Source organism: Heloderma suspectum, chromosome 4, assembly GCF_057233095.1.
Source record: "Heloderma suspectum isolate Gila_16-S chromosome 4, 16-S_ref, whole genome shotgun sequence".
Lineage (NCBI taxonomy): Eukaryota > Metazoa > Chordata > Lepidosauria > Squamata > Helodermatidae > Heloderma > Heloderma suspectum.
In genome coordinates this window covers 111228748-111253424 of record NC_139461.1, presented here as the reverse complement: position 1 = coordinate 111253424, position 24677 = coordinate 111228748, and the positions used below count along the sequence as shown (strand labels likewise).

General features: G+C 41.9%; 1 protein-coding gene across 1 annotated transcript in view; it reads left to right on the top strand.

The window, feature by feature from the left end:
- The window catches only part of BMP6 (bone morphogenetic protein 6), a 138397-nt gene that overhangs the window by 105163 nt on the left and 8557 nt on the right, over positions 1 to 24677 (top strand). Inside the window, exons 3-4 of the mRNA XM_084850361.1 lie at positions 17943 to 18091; positions 19639 to 19836. Of these exons, the coding sequence (XP_084706487.1) occupies positions 17943 to 18091; positions 19639 to 19836 (347 nt within the window). The remainder of the gene's footprint in view (positions 1 to 17942; positions 18092 to 19638; positions 19837 to 24677) is intronic.

Here is a 24677-nt window from a genome sequence, read left to right as displayed (position 1 = left end):
TCCCATTGAACTCAGCTGGGCTTACATGTATAGGATTGCAGCGTTACTATTTTAACATGCTCCATTCCTATAGATCAGAGATGGACAGTTAATGATAATTAAATGCAACAACAACCACCCTACAATTCCATCCTTCTCCTGGCTAAAACCCAAACACCATTGGTCACCAAAAGCCATCCCAAATGAGTTGGTCTTACCATGTTTCTTAAAGATGCTTCAGCTTGGATTTCATGATACTCCAGAGAAGTTGCTCCATAGCAGATGTCCATGATTCATACTTTGATAATGGGTTGGATCCTGATTTAGTCATACTTCGAGTAGACCTGCTGAAATCAATGGGGCTTAAATTAGTTGTGATTAACTTAAGTCCCACTGATTTCAGTGGGTCTAACTCTAAGTATGACTAAGTCTGGATCCAAGCCTATAATTGATTGGGTTTGAGCCCGAGTAACACAACTGCATCCAGAGTGTTGCTCAGAGAGTTGCACTGTAACGTCTAAAATAGTGAGTAAGCTATGTAGACAGAAACCAAATGTTTCATGTGCCAGCTGTCTTACTTTTCGCTAAAGTAGATCTGCCAACGTTAAAATCTGTATCAAGAGATAGCAAGAGATGGCAATTCTCTGTCTACCCTTCAGTCCATAGGTGTCAAATATATTCGTTGTTTTATCTTTTACCATTTTGTTAGTGTCATTTTGTTTAACTGAGATGTTTTATTATTTTATGAATCCTGTATGTTGCTTTGGGTATGGTTTATAGAGAAGTGACTTGTTATCAGTCAGTCAATCAATCAATCTGCAAGTTTGTACGGATAGGTAAGGATATATGGAACTAGCATGCAGCATATACATTTCCTGCTTTACTGCACACAGATGCTTTTAACTTCAGTTCCATTTGCCTAAACACTATAGTTTAGGAAGTGTAGGAACAAGGTCATAAGAGCTTTACGTGGGCCTCTGAATATTTCAGGGCAAACATTCTTCAGTCTTCTTAAGCAATAGTAAGGTTAATGCAGGGCAGCCTTCCTCAACCAAGTGCCCTCCAGATTCCTGGACTACAACTCCCATCATGATAATTGGTTGTGGGTGGTGGGAGTTGTAGTCCTGCACATCTCGAAGGTGGCAGAAAAGTTGGGGAGGGCTGATGTAGGGAAAACAAGAAACAAAATATGAAATCAGGTATATAGGAAGAACATTACATGCTAGATCAATTGCACTGTTTTAAGTTAGATGACAAATGGTAGGAAGAGTGTGTGGTTATGTGTGAGGAGACTAGTAAGGTGAGTGAATGAGACTTCTTTATGGTGGGCAGTGAATAGGGTGGATATATGGAGGTGGGGTTGAGGATAGGCAGTTTGAGAATTAGTGTGCTGGATGTGAGAGTGTGGGGTTGTGAGGAATATATGTGCAGTGAGTGCAGATATGGTCCGTGTCTATTGTGGTGTAATGTGTGGTGTGTGTGTGTGCAATATCTAATTATGCATACAGAAAAGGTTTGAGGTGTGTGTGACATCCTATGTGTTTTCAAGTGTTCCCACTTGCAAACAGCAGCAAAGACACAAAACATTTCCAGTCACGCTTGGTGTCTAGACTACATTTGAACTGATGACCTTCTGAGCTGCTCTGATCAGTGGATAATTTTGTGTCTGCGTTCACTGACGTTTCTTCTTTTTAAAGAAAGTATAAGAGCCCAGACTCTGTTACCTGATACTTACACAAGATGTGTCAGATGGGGCCCTCTGTGTATACATACTCCAAGCAACACTGGGTTGTTGTTGTTTAATTCTCTGGGAATTAAACAACTGGCTTTTTTAAAAAGCTGAGATTAATTTATTTAAAAAATCCACAAATTGCAACCTCCATTCAATTGTCTGGCTCAAAACATAGTAAATATTATGATCAGATCCATAGACTTAGGTTGTGAGCTGCTGAATGTATGCTCAGCGTTGGTCTCATCATGGGTGCATTTTATATACCCCAGAAATGCTCCACTGAACATTAGGGAAAAAGCCTTGAGTCTTCTGAAATCAATGGGGGACTTGCCATTCACTTCAGTGGTGCCAGAATTTTACCTTAGGAACTTGTTCTTGGGCCATGCATTAGCAACTGTATCCAGGGCAGTCATAGTCTCACAAGCATGGTGCTTCTTTTTACCTTGATTCCTCTGTGGATGCTTTGAATAATTGAGAGACAAAATTGCTTAGAAAAACATTGTCCTCTATTTATTGGGTCCCCCACTCTTAATTTAAATGAAAACCTCTGCACGAGTTTGTGGCTAACACATTTTTCTTAATTTTTGCTTCTTTTGTGTTGATGATTCATTTGGAATATATTGGGGTCTTTTTCCTATTGGGAACAGACCTTTAAGGCTCAATAGTAGAGAAGCACACAATTTTTTTAAAGAGCAAGTCAGAAAAAGTTTGTAAGACACTGAGTTCCAGCAACTACTCCATACAAGCCAAAAGTGAACAGCTGTTTTTTGCTTAAAATACAGTCCTGTCATTCTTTACCTTGAGACTAATTATCTGAATAAAGATGCCATGTGCCTTAACATTTGATGAGATAGTTTTAAATTCTTATGAATCTATAGGGATCCTGAAGTTGAGCGAAAGAAAGATTGCTCTGATGTCAGCTTGGGGTTAGGATGAATACTTTGAGGTGTGTTTTTTTTTTAAGGCGACGGTTAGGTTTTATCCAGGACTGACTTGCTGAAACCAAGCCTTTATTATGTCAGGTCCTAACATAGTCCTAAAAATCAGGTTTTATGAACTTAAATTGAACCTAAAGACATTTGACTGCTTTTGGAGAATGAAGTTGTGACTGATTAAAGTGGCAGAATTTTGGACTGTAGATTTTTTTTAATGCAACCCCATATCAACAGTGTCCTGCATGTAGCAAAGCAGCATATCAGGATATACGTTTAGAGAGCTTTGGCTATGGGGTGGTATAGAAATGTAATAAATAAATACATACATATATACATAAATAAATAAATAAATAAATATGTTTAGCACATCCCTTTCCCCAATATGCTAGTTTGTTATACACAGGGAACTTTCGGAAGCATTCAGAAATATGACCTCTTACCTGCAGCCTGAAACTGAACCATCCAGAATTCTACAAATCATTCTGAGCCATGTTTTATAGCTATTCTATGGCCCCATTTACATTTTAATTACCCAGGTGGTTGCTCACCACATCAGGGCACTCACATCAGTGGAAGGTTTTAAACTCTGGAGGCAGGAGCAGGGATGCCAGAGAAATCCACAATGGAATCAGATGAATTCGGATTTGTATGAATCTGACCCATGGATTCTGCAGCAGACCAGCTTTTCCCAAGTTGCATGGATTCCACGGACTTGTGGGCCGAGTTTTTTACTTTCTGGAATTTTATGTCGATTCACGCATTTTGGGGGGATTCTTGCATTTTCACAAGTGCAAATTTGTGCAAATGTGAATTTGCACAAATTCAGGAAATTGGAAAAAATCCAATTCTGCCAATGAGTGGATGAAGGAAAGAAAGTCACCCAACAATCCATGAAATGCAGACAGAACAGATTTGACAAAATCTGTACATCCCTGCACAGAAGGGACCCCTCTTTGAAATAACATAGCTATGTTAGGCTCCTTCCTAAGGATTTTTTAAAAATAGATACATCCATTTGTTAATACATCCTTTAAAATAGAGAAAGGTTCCAAGTATAAAATGCAAAGTTTGAAGACCAAGAGAAGGTCCCTCTCTCTCTCTCTCACTGTGTGCACATGTGTGTGTATGGGTCCATAAAAGGAAATGGCTTATTGCTTCATATTAGAGAGAATAATTATTTTGTCTCACACTCTTAGATATTTTCTTCAGATAGTAAGAGACTACTTTCAGCCAAACATTTGACTGGCTAATGTTATGCCTATGAAGGACTATGATTTATGAAGGTGAGAATGAGTGTTGGGACTGAGCACTCCTTCCTTGCCCCTTCTCTCCTCACCTCACCTCCCGGCTTCAGAGCTTCATTCCTGTCTTGTATTAAGCCAGAGTTCCCCATTACATCAGTACTGAGGGACTCTGGCTTAATATCAGTTAACAAACCAGGATAATAAGCCAAGCTGACACATGAGGGGAGTGGTGAGAGAGAAGTACTTGTCCCCCAACACTTGTTCCTGGCTTCATAAACCATGGTTTATGAAGCTAGGAGAGATTGTCTGAACCCAGCTGTGGTTACTGTGCATATATAGCAATGAAGCCTTGTCAGAAACTTTGCATATATCAGACAGACAAAAGAGAGAAACAAAAGACTAATGTTGCCATCTCTTCAGTCCAGGAATTGTTTGGCTAGGTGAGGAGGGGAAGAGGAGTGGGTGGGGAGAAAGACCACTTTTAAATCTTTCCTTGAGGTTGACGTGTTGCTCTCCTACCATCCTCCCCATCTCAGCAGAGCTGCTTCCCTTCTCAATCCCACAGATAACAAGCTGTTGCTAATCCTTTTGCCCTCTGCTACTAAGGGAGAATAGAGCAGGCAACCAAACTTCTTACCAATCATCTCCTGCCTTTTCTCAGAAGACTTTCTATTTTGAGAAGAACCCCAGCTGCCACTGAAGAAGAAAAGGGGTGTGTGTACGCGTGTGCATGCCTGCTTGTGTGTGTCTATGAGAGAGAGAACCTGGAGTGGATTTCTTTTGTGGAGGGAAAGGAGAGGGTGTCTTCTCTGGGCTCAGTGGTACTAAAGACAGATTTTTGGAACTGAGTAGAGTCTTGAACTGGTACAAATGTAGCCATGGGTGGGGGAAAAGAATGAGAGCTTGTCTTTGGAAGGGGTGTGGAGACAGACAGTTGTGAAAAAAGATCATACACCTTTGAGAAGAGTTACAAGCAATATGATGGGGAAAATCAGGAGTGGATTTTTGTGGAGAGGGACTGGTGGTGTGTTTCCACCCTATCGGCTTCACTTTGTTCGCAACTTTGTTGCGATGTTTCCCCAATCGCATCTTCTCCTTTTCCAGTTTCCACAGTGCTTAAAGTCCCAGCTTATCACCGCTGTAGCCTGGGGCTCTGTGCTGTTTCCACTGAGCTCTAAGCAAATTATTTTCTTGATGGCTGGGCGGCGTCTGAATGGAGTCTGGGTTGGGTCTGATGACCTCATCAGTGTTCCCGCCTCCTCAGCCTTGTTTCCAGGACAATGGAAGGAGAAGCTAATGGAGGAATACAGGATTTTTAAAGAGGAATCAGCTTTGCTGTGAAGAGAGGCTTTCCCCCTCTCCCCTCTTTCTCCTTTCCCTTCCAGATGCACCTGCATCTTAGGAGTCCATCTGCAAGTCCAGATGCACCTGCATTTCAGGAGCAAGCCTCATTGAGCACAATGGGAGTTACTTCCGAGTAGGCACACATATGCTTGTGCTGGGAAAGGGGGGAGAGAGCACAAAGAGGGGAACTTGCCCCCATTTTAACCCAGAGGACCTCATTGACCACAATGGGAGTTACTTCTGACTAGACAGAAATGGGTTTGTTGTGGGAAAGAGACCAAAACCACCCCTCTAATTTTAATGCACAGGTTCTGTATATGGAAGCTGTGAATGAATTACATCCTAAGGCAATGGACCAGAGCTTCAAGATTGCGCTTAATAACATTTAAGGAATAGGGCTTTAAAGTGTGCCATTTCAATTGAGGGGGAATCTCTGTAAGTTCCAATGTAGGCATTCAAAGGCAAGCCTCATGCAGCACAATGGGAGTTACTTCTGAAGAGACACTAATGGATTTGTTGTGCAAAAGAGAGTAGTAAAGACAAAGATGGAATCCAGTCCCCATTGTAACCTGCAGGATAGCTATAACGAAGCCGCAAAGTACTTTCTTCCTAAGGCAATTCATAGGAGCCTCACTTGGTCACTTAAAACGCATTTAAGGAATTGGGATTTAATGTGTGCCATTTCAATGGAGGGGGAATCTCAGCCTCATTGATCACAATGGGAGTTACTTCTGAGGAGACACTGATGGGTTTGTTGTGGGAAAGAGAGCAAAACCAGCCCCCATTTTAAAGCACAGGATCTCTATATGGAAGCTGTGAAGGAGTTACATCCTAAGGCAATTGACTGAAGCCTCAAGATCGCACTTAATCGCATTTAAGGAAGTGAGGGCTTTGAGATGTGCCGTGTCAATTGAGGGGCTTCTCTGTCATTTCTGTGGTCATTGAGAGGGCAAGCCTCATTCAGCACAATGGGAGGAAAAAAAAACCTTGACTAGGGTCATGGGCTGTGTTCTAGTGCTTATTTTCAATGATATTTTAAAAGTTGCTCCCTCAGCATCCTGCTCCAAAACGTTGATGTAACTTCTGGAAAACTGGGAGGGAAAGGGTTGGGTCACTGAGGTCAGAGTGACACACCCACAAAGGCCGGGCTACATGCCCCATGGGCAGGGCTAAGACAGTGAACCCAGTACAATTGTGGAAACAGGTCAGTAATGGAGCTGCGGTAAGCTGGAAAAGTCAGACTATAAGCGGTCTCAGAAGAAGCGGTTGTTCAGCGATAAAATACAGGGCTGGTGCTGAATGGCCACGATGTCATGGAAACACAGAGACCTCATCGCACAGCCAGGTTGGAGTAAATCACTGGTGGAAACACAGCCTGGGTTCTCTGAGCATTGCGCAGGCTAAGGAAGTGGGGCAGGGCTTAATTTTTAAAAAGGGTAGTGCTGGGCTCAGGCTTATGTGTCATATCACATGCCTTGTAAGTGTGTGTATGTGTTTGTGTGTGTGAGAGAGAGCATCTTTGTGATCAAGAAAGCTGTAGTTGTCAAATAATTTACAGTTTACAGGCCAGTTTTATTGTCTATAACCTAGGATCAACACAATGTAACAGAAAGAAAATATCCAGAATGTTACAGAAGTAAAAACAAGCAAGTTAAACATAGATTAAAGAAAGTGACTGATAATTTGGGACTGACAAACTAAACTTAAGGTTAAATCATGAGGAAACTACTTGCTCAAGGATATAGTCTTTGTATATTCTAGGACTTGGCTTGGTATTGGGAAAAGATTACTGGGTTTATCTCTGGGAAGCCTAAGAATAATTGAAGCCCTGGGCATTTTTTCTGTTATTTCAGCAGGGATTTTTTTGTGTGTTTGTTGTACATAAAAGAGCTGATTTGGATTATTATTGACCGGTCCAATGCCACGCTGGCCCCACTTCTAACATGCATGCAGGAGCAGGTTGTCTGACTGGGGCCTTTGTATGTAAAATTCTATGTGTGCAGGCCAGAGCTATGTGGTTGATTGCTAGATAAAAAATCTGGGAACTGACCACACAATTTTGGTCTATGCAGGAAGGATTTTACACACATAGGTTCCAATTGGGCAAGTCATTGCTACTGTGTGCATGCACGTCCCTGGTTCCTAAGAAGCAGAACCTATGGGGAGCGCATGACTTCAAGTGAAAGAGGGACATAGACAATAAGTTGATGGCCAGTGAGTACTGGGTGTGTGTGGGTACACATGACTCCCTCTAGCATTGAATATATGGAGGGGGACAAGGGGCTATGTAAGCTAGTACATGCAGATAAGTCCTTCCAATGAACATCAAAGAGACATTCATCAGGGGAGCATGGCAGTGGTGTTCTGTGGTGCTGATGGGTGGAGCTAGCTCATGTGGCCTCATGACCCTGTCTGCACATTCATTCAATATATGGAGGGTGTCAAGTGTACCCGCCTTGGGGCTGAAGAAAAGATCCCATACAGCCATTGACAGGAGAGCTTTCATGGTGGTGGTGGTGGTGTCATCAATGGAATGGGTGGACACACAAGGGAGATTTTGGAGACTGTGTGTTAGAGATGGCCCAAGAGCTCCAGGTGAGAGGGAAACCTGAGTTTTACCTATGGACTGGAACCTATTGGCCAAAGTTGGGGCTTGCTATAATAACTTTGCAAGGATACGATCTGTTAGCACTTATGTGGTAGATTGGTAAGATTAATCCATTACTGTAACTGGAGCAACTGCATCAGTTGAATGTGTACTTGATTATAGCTTTTGAATGTATCATCATTCAAATGTGCGTACCTCTTAATTTAGCAAGATGTTCTAAAGGACACAGAAATGAAAATGGTTCTTGTGGAATTGTTGAGAAATTGTAAAAGTTATTCAGCCTAATGTGGTTTATGCACACTTTTTGTTTTTAAAAAAGGAGGGTTAAAAAAGACTTCTTGTGTAGTTACAATAGGGCTCCCTTCCCCGACACACCTCCCTCTCTCTCTCTCTCTCTTTAGAAAATAAATCTTTTGGGGAAAGTTGTGGTAGTGGTTTTGAATCACATCATCACTGCAGACCATATTTTATCATTACAAAAACCACTGAAGATGTTAGCAAAACATAATGAAAAGATTAATGATATTCTTGCAAGATAGGTCAGATTTCTGGCCAAACTTAACATCCCTTTGAGAAAATTACACAGCTTTTCTCCCACTGTTCATGAAGGCAACAACCTAGTAAAAGAAAATGATGGTAACATTTGACCTAATTCAAGCTGAACCTTCTAAGTTGAAACCATAACATTCTCCTACCTCTTTCTCCATTTGTTATGTATTCCCTGATTTAATCACATACCTTAAATCAGGACACAGGCAGTTGTTGACCAAGGACGATTCACACAACCATGTTGAAGTAATTAAAATTTTTTGACTTGGGGACTGTTCTTATGAATGCACCAATATAAGTGTAGATAATAGCTTGCCTAACACCTGCTGAGCTCATCCAATACATTGAAGGTTTTTCCATGATATAGTGAGCTGTAACTGTAATATGTTTTTGGCCATGCATAAGCCCCTTCCCCATTCCGATTTGCTGTGGCTAAACAATGTCAGCACCACATCAAAACATTTGTTTGAATTTGTCCATAATTAAGGATATAGTTACCAGGAAACAGATGCATTGACCTGAATGGGCATTGTGCAAGGTACAGCTCTGAACTGTGCTCAGAAGGCTAGCAAATGCTAGATCTGGGTAAACAGATAGGTAGGAGAGAGTAGCTAGTAAGAGGGAAAAAGAAACATATGTAATGTCCCTGGCTCCTAATAACTACATGGGCAGCCTCAGGAGCTCCAACGGTAGCTTCATCTAAAGAGTAGTCCATGTACCCAAGAAGACCAGTGGTTGTACCTGAACAAAGTGATGCAAATTACCTAATGAACAGCTCAAACCACTAGGAAATCCACTCACCAACTGCCCCAAATTTCCTTCTCCCTGTAAATCCCCACTTTGGAGTCAAAAGACTCACCTTTAAGCTATAGAACCTGTTAGATCTTCTCTGAGGATAGAGTTTGGAGCAGCTGCTAGGACTTGCTCTAAATTATAATGACAGCTAATTGGCATTACTTGTCTGCTGTTCCTTGGAGCTGACTATTGCCTGTCAGGTCCTGCATCTGCCTTGAAGCAGGATTGCTTATCCGCCCTCTTCCTGCAGCTACTCCCCAACTATCTGCTACCTGCTTCTGCTGCTGTCTTGCAGCTAACACTGACTGCTGGTTACAACCACCTGCCTGTCATCTACCTATGTGTGTCCATCTAAGCTTCAGATGATCTTGCTCATAGGGCCCAAGTTGCCAAAATGGGCCACCCTCACCCCCGCACTCCAAATTCATTAGCTGTCATCGTCAAATGCAACGTTTGTAGTAGATTTTCCAGGCAACTGTCAAATAACTACAGTCATGGGCAGTGTTTGTGGCAAGAATTAGCATTTCATTATTAAAGATATTGCTGAAATGTTTTGTATCTTGTTTTTGAAAGACATGTAGCATAAGTCAAGGCAGACAATTGAGTTGCTCCAAGTCTTCTGAGTTAATCAGACATTAGAGGATGGATGTACACCTTTTTGTGAATTGTTTTCCTTTCTTTATCAGTTCCCTCTTTTCCCTGCTGCTACAGAGGGTCCCCCAGCCATGGGGGGCTGCAAGGCCAAGGAGGAATGGCAAAGATTGCTTCCCTACACCCTTCCTCTAGGATGAGTGGAATTCTGCTAAGTGCTACTCTGGATCAACTGATTATGAGTGGACATTCATAACTATGTTAATGTATTCTACTCCAATGGTATCCCCATTAATTTGAAGTTCCATATAGCCTAAAGTTGTTAATTATTTCTTTATATGTTGATTACATTTGTGCTCCAGCCTTCTTGGAAGGAACTCAGAACAGCACACATAGGCTTCCCAGGCAGTCTACCATTCAGAATTAGCCACCCAGCCATGCTTAGCAATTTAGAGACGAACATACATTGGACACTTTCAGAGCATTTTCTGTTGCCTGGCTCTCATTCTCTTAAAATAGGCAGAATATTGGATTTTAGCCTTCTTCCTTCATTTGAGACTTAAAGGGTGGAGATTTGATCTTCTGTATTCCATCTAAATGTTAGACCTCTCTGGAAACATCTATTCAATTGGAAAGAGACCTTTAAAAAGAGAGAAAACTAAATGGGATTTATTTTTAGAAACTGGTGGTTATATATGAAACTTTCTTAAGCTCTTGGAGGTGTCACGTCAGGAGTACAGGGACAAAACTTTGTGGCTGATCAAAGATAGAAGTCCTTTGCTTCAGGACTGATTATTTTCCAAATGTAAATATCCTGTTAACTCAGACCTCAACCCCCCTTCTTCCCCAAACCCCTCCTACGCTGTCCAAACAACTAATCTATTAAAAACCACAAGGCAGTGGCATGAGAGGATGATCAAAGAGAGATGCTGTATCTTCATGGTTAATGTTTATTTTGTTCTCTTTGCACTGAAACTGTTTAATATAGGTGGCTTGGTACTGTCGTATGGATTCTTTTAGGAGCAATAATATGAGAAAGGGGTGGGAGACCACCTCACACACTGTTGATATTCCTCTGTTGTACTGTGCCACAATGTAATTATAGCAAGACCTAACATCTGTCAGTGTTTTCAGCTTTGATTAACAGTACTGAATTCCCACCCCCAGCTTCCCAACAGGAAACTGACCTAGGCTAGTGTCTGAGATTCTAATCTAAATGACAACTAGTGGTCAATATGCTCTGTAGCTGGTGAGATTTCAAGTAATAGAAAATTGTTTCTCCGGGGCTAGATGGTCAAAAAGAAAGAAGGCAAGGGCTGCAGCTCAGTGGTAGTGTGCATGCTTTGCATATACAAGGTCCCAGGTTCAGTCTCTGGCATCTCCACATAGGGCTGGAAAAGTCCCCTGCCTGAAACGCTGTCTGCACACAGCCAGTATATGCACAATACTGCCCTAGATGTACCAGTGGTCTGACTTGGTATAAGACAGACTCCTATGTCCCTATCCAGCTGGCCATGCAACAGCAGGAAAGTTGAAAGGGGCATAGTGAATGGGAGCATGGGTGATAGATGGGAGCAAATTTGCCATTCTCACAAATTTGCTGCCTGAAGGTGGGAGCTTCACCTCCCCTGGTTAGATGAGACCTGAGTTCAGATGTTATCAGACACATTCTTTTTCCGAGATGGAGGTTTGACATCTGTGTATGTGTGTTTATGTGTGAAATTAACATGTAATGATTTCTTGGATTGGGGAAAGACTTCAATGAAGGTAGCAGAATAACTATAGAATTTAGCATGTCAAAGATTTCACCACCTCAGGAAGGATACTAATATGTATGGTAGTGTGTATCCATAAACACTCTCACAACTTCTGTTAAAAATATCCTTCCTGAGGTTACCACTGTGCAGAGTCTAGACTATTATGTCAACCTGTCATAGAAGAATAGTAAACAAAAAAAAGTTCTGCATGAGGAAAGTTTTAGTGTGTTAGGATAATTAATGTCTCAGTAAATGGCTGTTGATGTGTAATAGTCTTGCTAAGCACCTGAGTAACAGTGACCTTTGAAGACAGGCCAAAAACGGTGGTCCTTAGAACCATAATTAAAATGAGAGGGCCCCTCTTTGAAATTCAGTGGCTTTAAAGAAAGTGTTCTGTTTATTCTCACTGCATTTAAAGGAATATATCTGCCTGGTTGAACAAAAAATAACATAAGGGTTGGACAGGGAGTATAGGAAACTAGACAACTTTTAAAGAACTGTATACTTAAAAATATAGCTCTTTATAGCTCTGATGTTTTGCTGTGGCAGCACTCCATATTATGATGTATGCTCAGGGAAGAGAGGAAAATTATTTTAATCTGGCAGTTTCACTAACTATAGTAGCAAAACAAGCAGCTACTTCACTAATTACTTAAATCTTTATAATACACAATTAGTGCTGAGATAAATAATTAGAATGAATTAAAAGCTCTGGGCTTCTTAAGGCTTAGACAGAAGTTTTAGTTAAAGAAATGTTTAGATTACATAGGAAATGTTGTAATCATTTGCAAAGTACTTGTCCTGTGAATGCTCTAAATATGTGGTCAGGATGTATTGGTTAAGAATAGTAGCTTGAGTTGATATTTATAAAGTAGCAAATGAACACTCTTTGAAAAGTTGGAGATAATTTTTCCTTTCTCAAGACCCTTGTGGGCTAGAAATGTGGGGTTAAAATGCCTGAAATAAATTATTTCTGTGTAAGCAGTATCCATATTGCTTGGGTAAACTGGGCATTACTTTCTTTTTTCTAGATCATCTGTTTGCTGACCTTATTTCCTCTTGCAGAGGTTCATGGAAGAGTAAAATGTGTGTTTGTGGGTGTGCACGCACACACAAACACACACAGAAAATGAGTCAAAACCATCGCTTTGTATAGCCCAGTGTTGTCCACTCTGGCTAGAGGCTGCTCACCGAGGCCCTTTTTAGTTAGAGCCAGCATGGTGTTGAAGTTACAATGTCAAACTTGGACTAAAGTGACCCAGTTGAAATCTGCACTCAACCCTGAAAATTAATGAATTATCTTGTAGCCTAGTCTACCTCACAAAGTTGTTGTGAGGATAAGATTGAATGGAGGGAACCATATATGCTCCCTGTAGCTCCCTGTAGGAAGGGTGCAATATAAATGTAATACACTGCATTCATTCATTCATTCATTCATTCATATGCCATTTTTCTGTATAATAAATAGTGCTGCCAGGAATTAAGCCTACCACCTTCAGCATATAAAATATGCCCTGTGCCCCTGTGCTACGGCACCTCCATACTTTTTGTGTTTTTAATTAATAGGTTTTCCTTCCCAATAGTGAATACTGACTGTACCAGGGCATTGTTGAGACAAAGAGTAGTGAGAAGTTCTATCCGCTTATTCGCTGCATGCAACGGAAGGCCTGCTGTACAACCTTTCCCAATCTGGTGCCTTCCAGGTGTTTTGGACTGCAGCTCCCATAATCTCTGAACATTGGCCATGCTGGCTGGGGTTGATTAGAACTGTAGTCCAACGTATCTGAAGGACACTAGGTTGGGGAAGCATATAAAACATGCCCTTTGCCCCTGTGCTGTGGCACCTCCCCATACTTTTTGTGTTTTTAATTAATAGGTTTTCCTTCCCAGCAGTGTAGACTGGCTCTACCGGGTGAAGGCTGGGGAAAGCATCTGTACATGTGGACTAAAAGAGAGATTGGTGTGAGCTTTCAGTCACAGAAAACGTGATAGGCAAACCAGCCATTTATCATTCTTATGTGTTTGTTGTTTATTCGGTCAGTCGCTACCGACTCTTCGTGACTTAATGGACCAGCCCACGCCAGAGCTTCCTGTCGGCCGTCGCCACCCCCAGCTCCCCCAAGGTCGAGTCCGTCACCTCCAGAATGTCATCCATATTCTTATGTGTACATGAAGTTCATGTAGTCACTGTGCTCCAGAGTTCCACTGGGCTGTTTCCACACACAGAGCTCCTTATGAGCAAAGGAATGCTCTGTCTGTGAAATGTTCTGTACACAAACCTCTGAAACACAGAAATGAAAGAGAAGCCAGTGTGAAGGCTTCATGTGTGCACAGGTACCCATAGTCTTAGGGATGGATGAATCTCTCAGTTTTGCTTTCTCATTTTTCCAGTCTTAAGTTCATTCTGTCCCATTTCTGCATCAGGTTGCATTTCTTTCAAAGTCCACACAAAAAAGCATGTGCATTTTCATGTGCGTTTCTCCTAACGTACACATTTTTATATGCAATTTTTCCTAATGCATTTGTTTTTTGCAAGCAAGTTCCTTAATTTTAATGCATATTTGTATGCTATTTTACAAATATATACATTTTCCCTGGAATATACTGCTATTTAATGCAGTTTTGATTGGAGAACTGCATTTCAAAATGTGAAGTGCAAATACAGAGGGATAACTGCATTTCAGCTCACAGGAAGTGTGAATTAGGTAGGTTTGCATAAACAAGCAAACCCAATGAATTTCTCCCCCCCTCCCTATGTAGATCGGAGTAAGTAGTTGTCCGTACATACATTCTGGTTAGGACAAATGTGTTCATGAGTGTAAATCCCACTTCCACTGATTTTCCTTTTAGGTTTCCATCTTCTCAGTAAGAGGACCATTCCTCTCTATGGTAGAAGGTGTTGAATAAAGGTTAAGTGAGGTCATAGTGAGGAGTGGAAATCAGGCATTAAAATTGCAGTGTGCTGCCAACTGTTTCAGAAAACAGCTGCATAATTTAGAGTATGTGTTGTTTCGTTTATTCTCTAGCAGTTGATATTACATTGTGAACAAACAGGTGTAAATCCCTGGGAGACTGTGTTTGTTGTTTGGAGACCAGCTTAGAGACTGTGTACATCTACACCTGAATTGACAGGGTGGAGCTCCAGTCAGTATGCTTAAGAAACCAGCAGCTCTGGCATTTAGAATGAGTCTCTCAGGGACATTATTTGCTGTTTAGAGGCTGCAGATCTGCACCTGACTTGAAAAGGCAAAGCTTTCAGTCATTCAGTAAATAAACAGCAGCTGCTCTTGTGGCTTAAGTGATGGGGCTTTGAGCTTAAGATCCAAATATTCAGAAGTGAAAGGTTGTTCGAAGTGCACATTTGACTTTGCAGTGTGAAGATTTTTTTGAGTAATCTCCATCAGTGTTTAAAATGTTAATTTAATCTGACTGATTTTCAATACTAAGCAAATGAACAGGGAAGATTATATTTTGTGTGAATTAATATTAGAAACCAAAACTCTTAGTGGGACAGGTAATAGTGGTATTCTTACAAGTATGCATCCCCCTGTCGCTCTCCTAGTTCCTTAGATTAGGGATATTGAATGCAGTCTAACACGTTGAGCTCTTGCCCATCCTCTCTGCATTTTTTAATGAAGATTGCATTGGAGCAGTGTCTGCTAGATTACACCCAATGGCTTGGATCCAGAATTCTCTTCCCATGAATGGAAGGGCTGCTTCTTTCAGCAGAAGGCTTTTGAGCTAGCAGAGAATTTCCACTGGTCAAACAGGGGAGGAGGCAATCCACCAATTTCCCTCCTCCCGTCCCCTATAACCCCCCCCTATCTGCTCCAGAGGGTTGGGAGGACTCTCCAAAACTCTGTGGGAAGTGCTGTTGGGTGCTGCAGAGAGAGGGGGAATTGGCAGAAAAAGAAAAGGGAATGCTGCTGCTGATGGAAAAGCTGGAACCAATCCACTGTGTGGATCTGGACAGATAACTGCCAGGTCTGTCCAAAAAAGTGTAATATCATTGTAGTAATACCACTGTTGCCACCTGGAGTTCCTGTGGCAGTGTTACAATCTGAGAAGTGATCTAGGCCTGGCCTGCACATGCAGCAGAATGAAGTGATAGAGTGCACTATATCACTTTGGACTGCAGGTGGGCGATAAAACTTTTGAATGCTTCCCCAAGTAAAAAAGAAAAGAAACCTGCAAGAAGAAAGCTAGCACATCACAAAGTTTTCAGTCCATTCCACCCTGTGCTGTGCTAGTTTTCTACTTACAAGGAGATGTTTTACTGTGGGAGCATTCAAAAATGTCATTGCCCACCAACAATCTGAAATTATACAGTTCATTCTACCACCTCACCTTCCTTTCACTTCATTCTGCTGTGTGTGTGTGTGTGTGTGTGTGTGTGCAGCCCTGCACGTTACACAAAATAGGGTGGCAAATCTAGGTGGTAGAATTCTGGACTATACCTCTTCAAAGTACAGGTGTGGGGTTCAAATATTTGAAGGGTCCCCATAAAAGGTTCCCCGCATGTAGTAAACTAGCATGTAAGGGAAAACCTTTTTTGGCCTATCCCCCTCTCTAATGTGCTAGTTTACTACATGCTGGGCATTTGTTTGTTTTTATTTCGAAATGGGGGACCATAAAAAAGATCTGACTTCACATCTGTAGTCTGAACTGGTCCAGCTCAGAAGTCTATTACTTATCTATATAATGTGGAGGATCCAGGGATGAATATGGGTGTAGGTTGCATGAATTACCATCTAAGACCCCACTCTCTGCATTAGCAATTTCAGTATTATTTGTACTGGGCTCTCTGAAGATTGGGGGGAGATAATTCCCAATTCCATTGCTGACAGTTCAGTGAATTGGGCCGACTGATTCAAACAGGAAATTTATCTTCAGGTCACCAACACATTGCTCCAAATAAGCAATATGTTTGTGTAAATAAACATAATAACTGTGACTTTGGGTGAAAGAAAGTTATCACATTGTATCTCTTCCCATGGGAAAAAAACCCTTTGGTTGAATTCCAATTTCTAGACTTCCTTGTTACCCCTTGTATAAATATTTCGTCATTTTACAGAGTGGATCTTTAACTGGTTTCAGTATCTCCTTCGGGACCTTACTGCACATTACAAAAAACAACAGAAATACATGTAACATAAGTGCAATTACCCTTTTCCTAGGGAACAGCAGCTCTGGGAAGGAGATTTTGTGAAGAGAACTAGAACCAAACGAGCATAACCTTTTCTTCATGAGCCTCTTTGGTGCTCTAGATCACAGAATACAGTTCACTTTCTGCCCTCTTTAGTTGCTAGATACATTTTCCTCTCCAAATCCATATTTCAAACTCCACAAGGGAAAAAGTGTCTTGGGTAGTGGTGGGTTAAAGTACAGATGTGGCAGGCAGGGAAGGGGCTAAGTACGCCCCCACCCCATTTTTTGCTGAGCACCTCTCTTCCAGAGTTGCTTTCCTTAGGGAAAACAGCATTTGGGCTTTGGTTTCTGCCCTTTGTGATTTAAATGTAGGCTATTAAGGTTCAAGAGATAAGAATATAGAGCTTAAAGGAGATTTTAGCCATTGACTGGCAGTTTAGGTCAATTTCTCAAAGCTTTTGCTGCACACCTACCTAACAGGGTCATTAAGAGGACAAACCAAGTGCTAGAACTTATCTATAAAAAGCGTTTTTCAGAGTCCACTCGAATGTGAGCAAGAAACAGACTAGAATATGCGAGTGAAGGTGTGGGACATGTATGTAGGAACTGGCTCAGTTCACTGTGGCTTGTGCTGAGTTCTACAGGGCAAAGTCAAACAAGCTGCCATCTAGGAAGCAATTGAGAAGGGGGCCAGACCAGACCCTTTCTCCAGACACTGGATTTACCAGGGGCAGGGATAGGTTTAACTGCAACCCCAGCTTGAGAGGAAGGGCTCCACTCACAGAAGGCCTCTCCACTTGATTTTGGAGGATTCCTCCTTCTCCATCCCCCCCCCCCCGCCCCGCATCACAGCTTGCCCCATTCAGCAGGGACGCCTGACTCTGTAACATTTTCAGCGGGATGGAGAGGCTGCTGTGGGAAGGAGCTGATAGGGAAGACAATTTCTGCTAGCGCAGTTGATCCAGCTTAAATTTGGATCCAAGACTTTAACTTCCATTTTTGTTCATACTTGGCTGGACCATTACCTCACTTGGAACAAATATAAATAAGACTCCTTATCATATAAGCATAGATAGTGGTTCCACTCTTGTAAAATTAGGATGTAAGGGCCATGATCAAATTACAGCGACAGGTGAGAAGTGTTTTTAATTTTGCCTTCTGATAGTATTGAAGCCATGAAAGCAAACAGGAAATTTGGGCCAAAGTAATAGTGCAATACTCTTCCTGCTGCTAAGCTGCTGCTTTTTTCTTCTTCTTCAGAGACTCAGACCTGTTTATGCTGGACACCAGAGCAGTATGGGCCTCAGAAGAAGGCTGGCTAGAGTTTGATATCACTGCCACTAGTAACATGTGGGTGATAAACCCTCAGCATAACTTGGGACTCCAGATGAGCGTTGTGACCAGGGATGGTAGGTAATAAGCCAACATACTTTAAACATCTGGCCAATGACCTAGTCATTAATTGGAAGCTATGTTTATAGCATTCAGCTGTGATGTGATGATCTGGCTAATGTAGCCAAACACACAGCTGTGATGCGATCGTTGGGCTCTGGATCTAACTGCACAGATTGAAAGCTGCTCCCTGTGTCCTCCTTGTTCCGTGTTTGTGACTGTAAAATATTAGGAATGCCTGACTTGTGGATATTGTTTTTTGACAAGGTACTCACTTGAAGTGCATTTTTGTTTATTGCCCACAGGTCTCTATGTGTGGGGCTGTGGAAGTGTCTTCTAGGAGACAGATATGAGCTCTTCTCCCTGTATGTTCCAGTCTCAATCCAGCTTTTGTCTGTCTCTTAACTGTGTCAGGAAGCTTACTGCTCACTCATCTCCTTGGAGTACCAGTGCTGATGTAATGCTGTAGTGCACAGCATTGCATCAGTGCTCTTCAGCCTCTATTCCTGATGCAGCTATGGAAATGAACTTGTGCTGCATTGTTGGGAGTTCTCATACCACGCTCCCTTTTTACAGCAGGTCACGGGTCTTTGGTACCATTGGAGACATGGAGGTTGGCAAACATCCTTCAGGTTCAACTAGAACTGGTGGCAGTTCCTACTGATGGGAGCAGAACATATGGAGCTGCCTTCTCCTGAATCAGATCATTGCTCCATCCAGCCCACTATCACCAACTCTGATTGGCAGTGGCTTTCCAAGGCCCAGTGATGAGAGTGGGGTGGGAATCATTACCCTGCATGGCTCCTTGGCCAACCCCACTGCTGGAAAGATTAAAATAAATCAAAAATATTACAGAATAGATTATGCAAGATAAGAAAGACTGTGCAAAATTATGCAAGCTAAGAAAAACTTAAATGAAGTAAGATCCAAATTTAGGCAGATGGAACTGGGCTGGCTGAAGCAGATTTCCTCTCCCTCCTTCCCATAGCAGCCCCTCCGATCCCCCCCCCCCAATGCTACACAGAGGGTTGGGGGACTCTGCTGAATGGGGTAGGCTGCAGTATGGGAAGAAAAGGTCCCTGGAGGTGTCTTCCTTGAGTGGAACCCTTCTGTCCACAGAAGGCAGATCCTGGATCTGTCCCATTATGCATAGCTGATCAATCTGCAATATTTGATCTATTTTGCATATTTGATCAACCTGCAATATTTATACAGGTCTGTTTTATTTATTTAGCATAGATTGCATATGACCAGACTTTGCTTTGCTGAATGGATATTATATTATCCATTCTTTTCCTAATTTGCCTCTCAGCAGATAGAAACCCTTCTTGTAGCAATTGTGTATTCATGGCATTTGAAGCCTTAAAGTAGCAGAGTTTGTGACCTTTCACTGCAAATTAGAGTATCCTATGATATTAACTATAGAGGAGGGGGAATGGGCAAGGGGAAAACCTGAGGAGGGGCAGCAGAAAATTACTTATAGGAAAGCAGCTGTGTTGATCAAAAGAGCTATTCAGAAACACTGCTCCTTGTATGACATACCACTTTTTCATTTAATTTATAGGTCTTAGTATAAACCCCAGAGAAGCAGGACTAATAGGTCGAGATGGCCCTTATGACAAACAGCCTTTCATGGTGGCTTTTTTCAAAGTGAGTGAGGTTCATGTTCGAACGGCTAGGTCAGCCTCCAACAGACGCAGGGAGCAGAGTCGAAATCGCTCCACCCAGCCTCAAGATGTTTCCAGGGTATCCAGTATCACAGGTAACCTCTTAAATGCCAGCTGCGCTGTGTGAAAATAAAATCCCCTTTTGTTGTTTATTAACTACCATTTCCCTAACATGTTACATTTATGAAGTGCTTTTAATTCAAATCTTGTTTCTTTTTTCTTTCTTTCTGTCACTAAAGTAATAGCCTAAAAAAATTTCATTGACCCTCCAAAGACTTCTCGTTTCCTATGTGTCATCATTACAATATTCTGCTGGTGTATTGGGGAGGGTCTCACATGATACATTGACTGATCCAAGGCAAAAGAAGACAGGGGCTTTCTTCACACAGAGCTTTTATCCTGAGATTGAGATTGCTCCTTCATGGAAGTTTGCGGGCTCTTTACATGATGCTGTAACCCTCCAGGGCATCTCCTGCACTAAATGCCCTTTGTTCCATTTTTAAATAGATCGCAGCTAATGAGCTATCAAATTACCCCCTTGTGTGAGTTCCCTCCATGAAAAGAGGAAAAGGGGCAAGAAGAGGAGCAAGATCAATGAAAGATAACGGAAGACTCAAATAGGGGAGGAGGAGGGGGAAAGGGGAGGGGGGAAAGGAAGTTGTGGGGGAAAGGGAGTCGTTGTGATCCTGCATTTAAAACAGACGCAGAAAGCCCCATTTTAAATGCAGGATTTTAGGCTGGTGTAGAGATGCCCTGGGTCTTCTCCTTTTAAAACCCATGTAGAGGAAGTGATTTTTTTTGCAGGTTACATCTTTGCATGCATGATTGAGAATTGGACTACCTGAAATCCCCCTTCTACACAACTCTTAAGATTACACATGCCTCTTTTGGTTCTGATGACCATTTCCATCCCATAATAAACTGTGATAATTTTGCCTGTCCTATACATGTCAGAAGTAAGCTTCGGTGAGTTCATTGGGGCTTACTCTCAAGTAAATATGCACATGATTGCAGTTTTAATCTGAATGAAAACACAGAAAAGCTTATTGAGGTCATTGGTTCCACATTAATGATATTTTATTTATTTATTTATTTATTTATTGCATTTATATCCCGCCTTTTTCCTCTTGCAAGGAACCCAAGATGGCTTACATTATCCTCCTCCTCTCCATTTTATCCTCACAACAACCCTGTGAGGTGGGTTGGGCTGAGAGTCTGTGACTGGCCCAAAGTCACCCGGTGAGCTTCCATGGCCAAGTGGGGACTAGAACCCAGATCTCCCAGCTCCCAGTCCAACACTTTCACCACTACACCAAACTGGCTCTCAATTTTAGCTGTGTCTTTGAGTGAACACCTAAAACATGTATGTAAGGTATCCGATTTGCATACATCCTATTCCACTGTGGTGGTGGGACACTGTTGAAATTTTAACTGCCCGAGGGGGCTATTAAAATGCTAACTGAATGAAAACTATTTATGGGTTTCAGAGCCTGGATTCTTAAGATGCTGAAGAGGCAGTTTTTAAAAATCTGACTGAGGGGCTGACCTCTTTGTAGGGGGTGGTTTGTTTCTTAAAGGAGTAACAATTGTGCATCTGAAGTTAGATATTGTTTAATGCCTTCCCCAAGCTGAAGTTCTCAAGCTGCATTTGACTACAACTTTTGTCGTGGCCACTGGCCATGCTTGGTGGGGCTGATGCGACTTGTAATCCAACACATCTGGAGGGCACCAGGTTGGGGAAGGCTGGTTTAATGTTTTCTGTGACGTCAGCAATGTATTTTAGTTTACTGGACCTTTTCCAAATATCCATTTTGGATTCCAATGGTAAACATCCCTTTACCACTGGAGCACTCACTGAATTATGTGCTAATTCACAAAGGTTGCTCTGGGATAGTGATGTCGATTTTCCCAAAACCAGGGCTGAAGCGTGAGAGCTTTAGAAATACCTGTTCTGTGTGCTGTGCAACACAATCGTAGGCATGTTTACTTGGAATGAAGTCCCACAGTGTTAAATGGGGCTTACTTCCTGGTAAGTGTACATAGGATTGTAGTCTTTGCCATTAAAATAATAATTTCCATTTTGAAAAATAAGTATCTGTTGAAGGTTTCTGTTTTGTCTGAAGTGGCCATGCATATTAATAAACATTTAGATTGGGATAACAATGAGTTGGATCCAGGATCTGCCTTCTGCAAGAGGAAGGTCTCTGCTCATGGAAGTTCCCTCTACCTGATTTTGGGGGATCTCCTTTCCCCCCAGAGCTCATCCTATTCAGCAGGGTCTCCTGACTCTCTGAGTAGTATTTTCTGGAGTCTGGAGAGGCTGCCATGGGAAGGAGGGGGCGAGGAAGCCCATTTCCACCAGTGCAGTTGATCCAGGGTAAAACTGGATCCAACCCTATATAAATCTGATACTTATGCTGTGAGAATATGAGATTTGAAGAGGTGACTTACATTACACTTGACCTTGGTCTCCTTAGCCAACTTGAAATGGCCAAAATTTTCCCTTTGCCATAGGTGTTTGCTGAATTGTGTTAGTATCTATTCTGATAGGATTTCCGCACTTGTGGAGTAAAATGGGATTGCTTTGCTTAGGCTGTCTGTCCCCTTCTATTGCAGTAAGCTTATGTTTTTCTTTCTTTCTCAGGGTCCACAACTTAACGATGCTTCTAAACAAACCATTAAGATGCATCTTTTCTAACTATCTGCTCAGTAACGACTATATAATAATGTTATCCATTCGACGGGAGTAGTGAGCTATGTAGTGACGAGCTACAATATAAACACTGTATACATGGAGCCCAGTAGACAGGTGCCTAGGGTGTAAAAATTCAAGGGGCACCTGTCTCATTCACGTAAATGGCTTGGGGAGAGAGTGAGCTGCTGCCTGAACATTAGGAGGAGGTGCACTGGGACAGTTTAGGAGCTCCTTGGCTGAGTAATATCTCCAGTATTAAGGGCCACAGTCAGCTAAGAGCTTCTTTCAGTGGAGGTCACAGTAACTGAGGTCCTGGTCACAGTTGTAAAGTGGAAGAAATAAAGTACTGGGAGATATTAAGGATGGGAGTGGGGCTGGAAATAGCAACGTCCCGCTTTCTCAGAAACAACACTTTAATTTCCCCAAGGCAACAGAAACATCTTGGGCCAGTCCTATACACAGAACAATTGATTGTGAAGCATACTTCATTTAAGATAGTTAAATGATTCCTTTGCTGCAGCGCCCATCTCTAAGTAATAGCCCTGATCCAGCTATATGCACATGAAGCTGTATATAATATACCTTTGCAACCTGTTACCTGACAGTACAAGTTAGTTTGCTGATTCTGTAATTATAGCAATAGATTCATGCTACTGGTATGGACATCTACCAGTCTCTCGTAGGGCTGGTGTAAAATAGGCTCAGGTAGCATACGTACCAGTCCAGGGTTTTATTACAGAATTGTATCTTGGCTGATGTCTTGGGTTGGTGATGTCTAAGGCAATATAGAGCCCTTCCAGTTAACTCTACAAGCAAACTTTACTACCGTGAAGGCAGGCAATAGTCCTACACAGAGTGGAGAGTTATTCTTACACCATCATTTTTCTGGCTACAACCAATTTTTATTTTTTTTAGAAGTGGTAACAGAAGAGGGAGAAACTACATAACTGGCTGTTTTGTTTGTTTGAAAGACTTACAAAAAGAGAGCAGTTCCTTCTAGTGCGAACTCTAAGTTCCTATTTTAAATCAGTCTTAAAATTAATAGTCAATAAAGGAGCATTAGGCTTTTGTGAATATTGTAATTATTGGAATGGTCGAGGTTTGTGGATATTGGTTCGAGTTCTTTTAAGAAAACATATCAGCAACATGACTTGCAGGGCAACTCTCAGCAAGCCACATTTTCCCATGGGTTAAAAAACCAATTAGTGGACTTCCTGTGATGTCATAGGAACACAGGATGCTGTCTAACACCAGGTCAGCATTGTCTACTCAGACTGGCAGTGCATAGAAATCTTTCTAGTCACCCCCTATCTAAGCCTTTTTTTTTTTTTTATTGGAGATGCCGGGGATAGAACCTGGGACCTTCTGCATGCAAAGCAGGGGCTTTCTATCACTGACCAATGGGCCTTCCTTAAATGTCACTCATTTATGTACAGAGAGGTATAGTAGTGCCCGTGTCATCCACAGGCCCAGTACTGCTCAGTTAGAAACTGGGCAATTTTGGATCTAGCCCTCTTTCTTCAAGAGCTAGCTAGCAGGCAGAAATTAGAAGAGAGGGGGAAAACGGCATGATAGCTCATCTGAAGGGCAGCAGAGGCTGGGCAGTGCAAGGAAGGAAAGGATTCTGTGTGGATAAAATGGATAAACTCATAGAACATTCAGAATGTTTAGGGTATTAAAGTGTTGTAGCCTCTTCTAAAGCCCTCAGTAGCCTTCTGTATGCTGTGTTTTTTGCCAGAGGAATTTGAAAGCAATTTGGATTCCCTCAGGCTCTAGCCAGAGACCTTGGGAGAGAAGGGAGAGCAGGAACGTATATTTAAGTTTTCATTTATCTTGCTTCTTTGTTAGTGGTATATTTGAGTGTACTGAAGCCTGGCATTTCATTAGCTCACCCAATCTGACTCCTTTTATGTTTAGTGGGTTGTTATTAACAGCGCAATCAGTTTACATTAGCTGTATCCAGGCCAATCACCCAAACCAAACATTGAGAAAAGAGGGTGATAGAGAGACTTTCTTTGAAACACTCTGGATATTAATTACACTGTGGAATCTAGTGACTGGGCACTTTAAGAGCAGTGCATGTGTTGGAGAGGGGATTAGCATCAGTAAATATTGGATATCTGCTTAGCTATACTTTCAGTAGAGAGAAGTTTTAGAAAATCTACGAGGAGGAGGAGGGAAAGGGGATTATTTGAATTAGCCTAACCTGACTCTAACCCAGCCTTCCTCGATCTGGTGCCA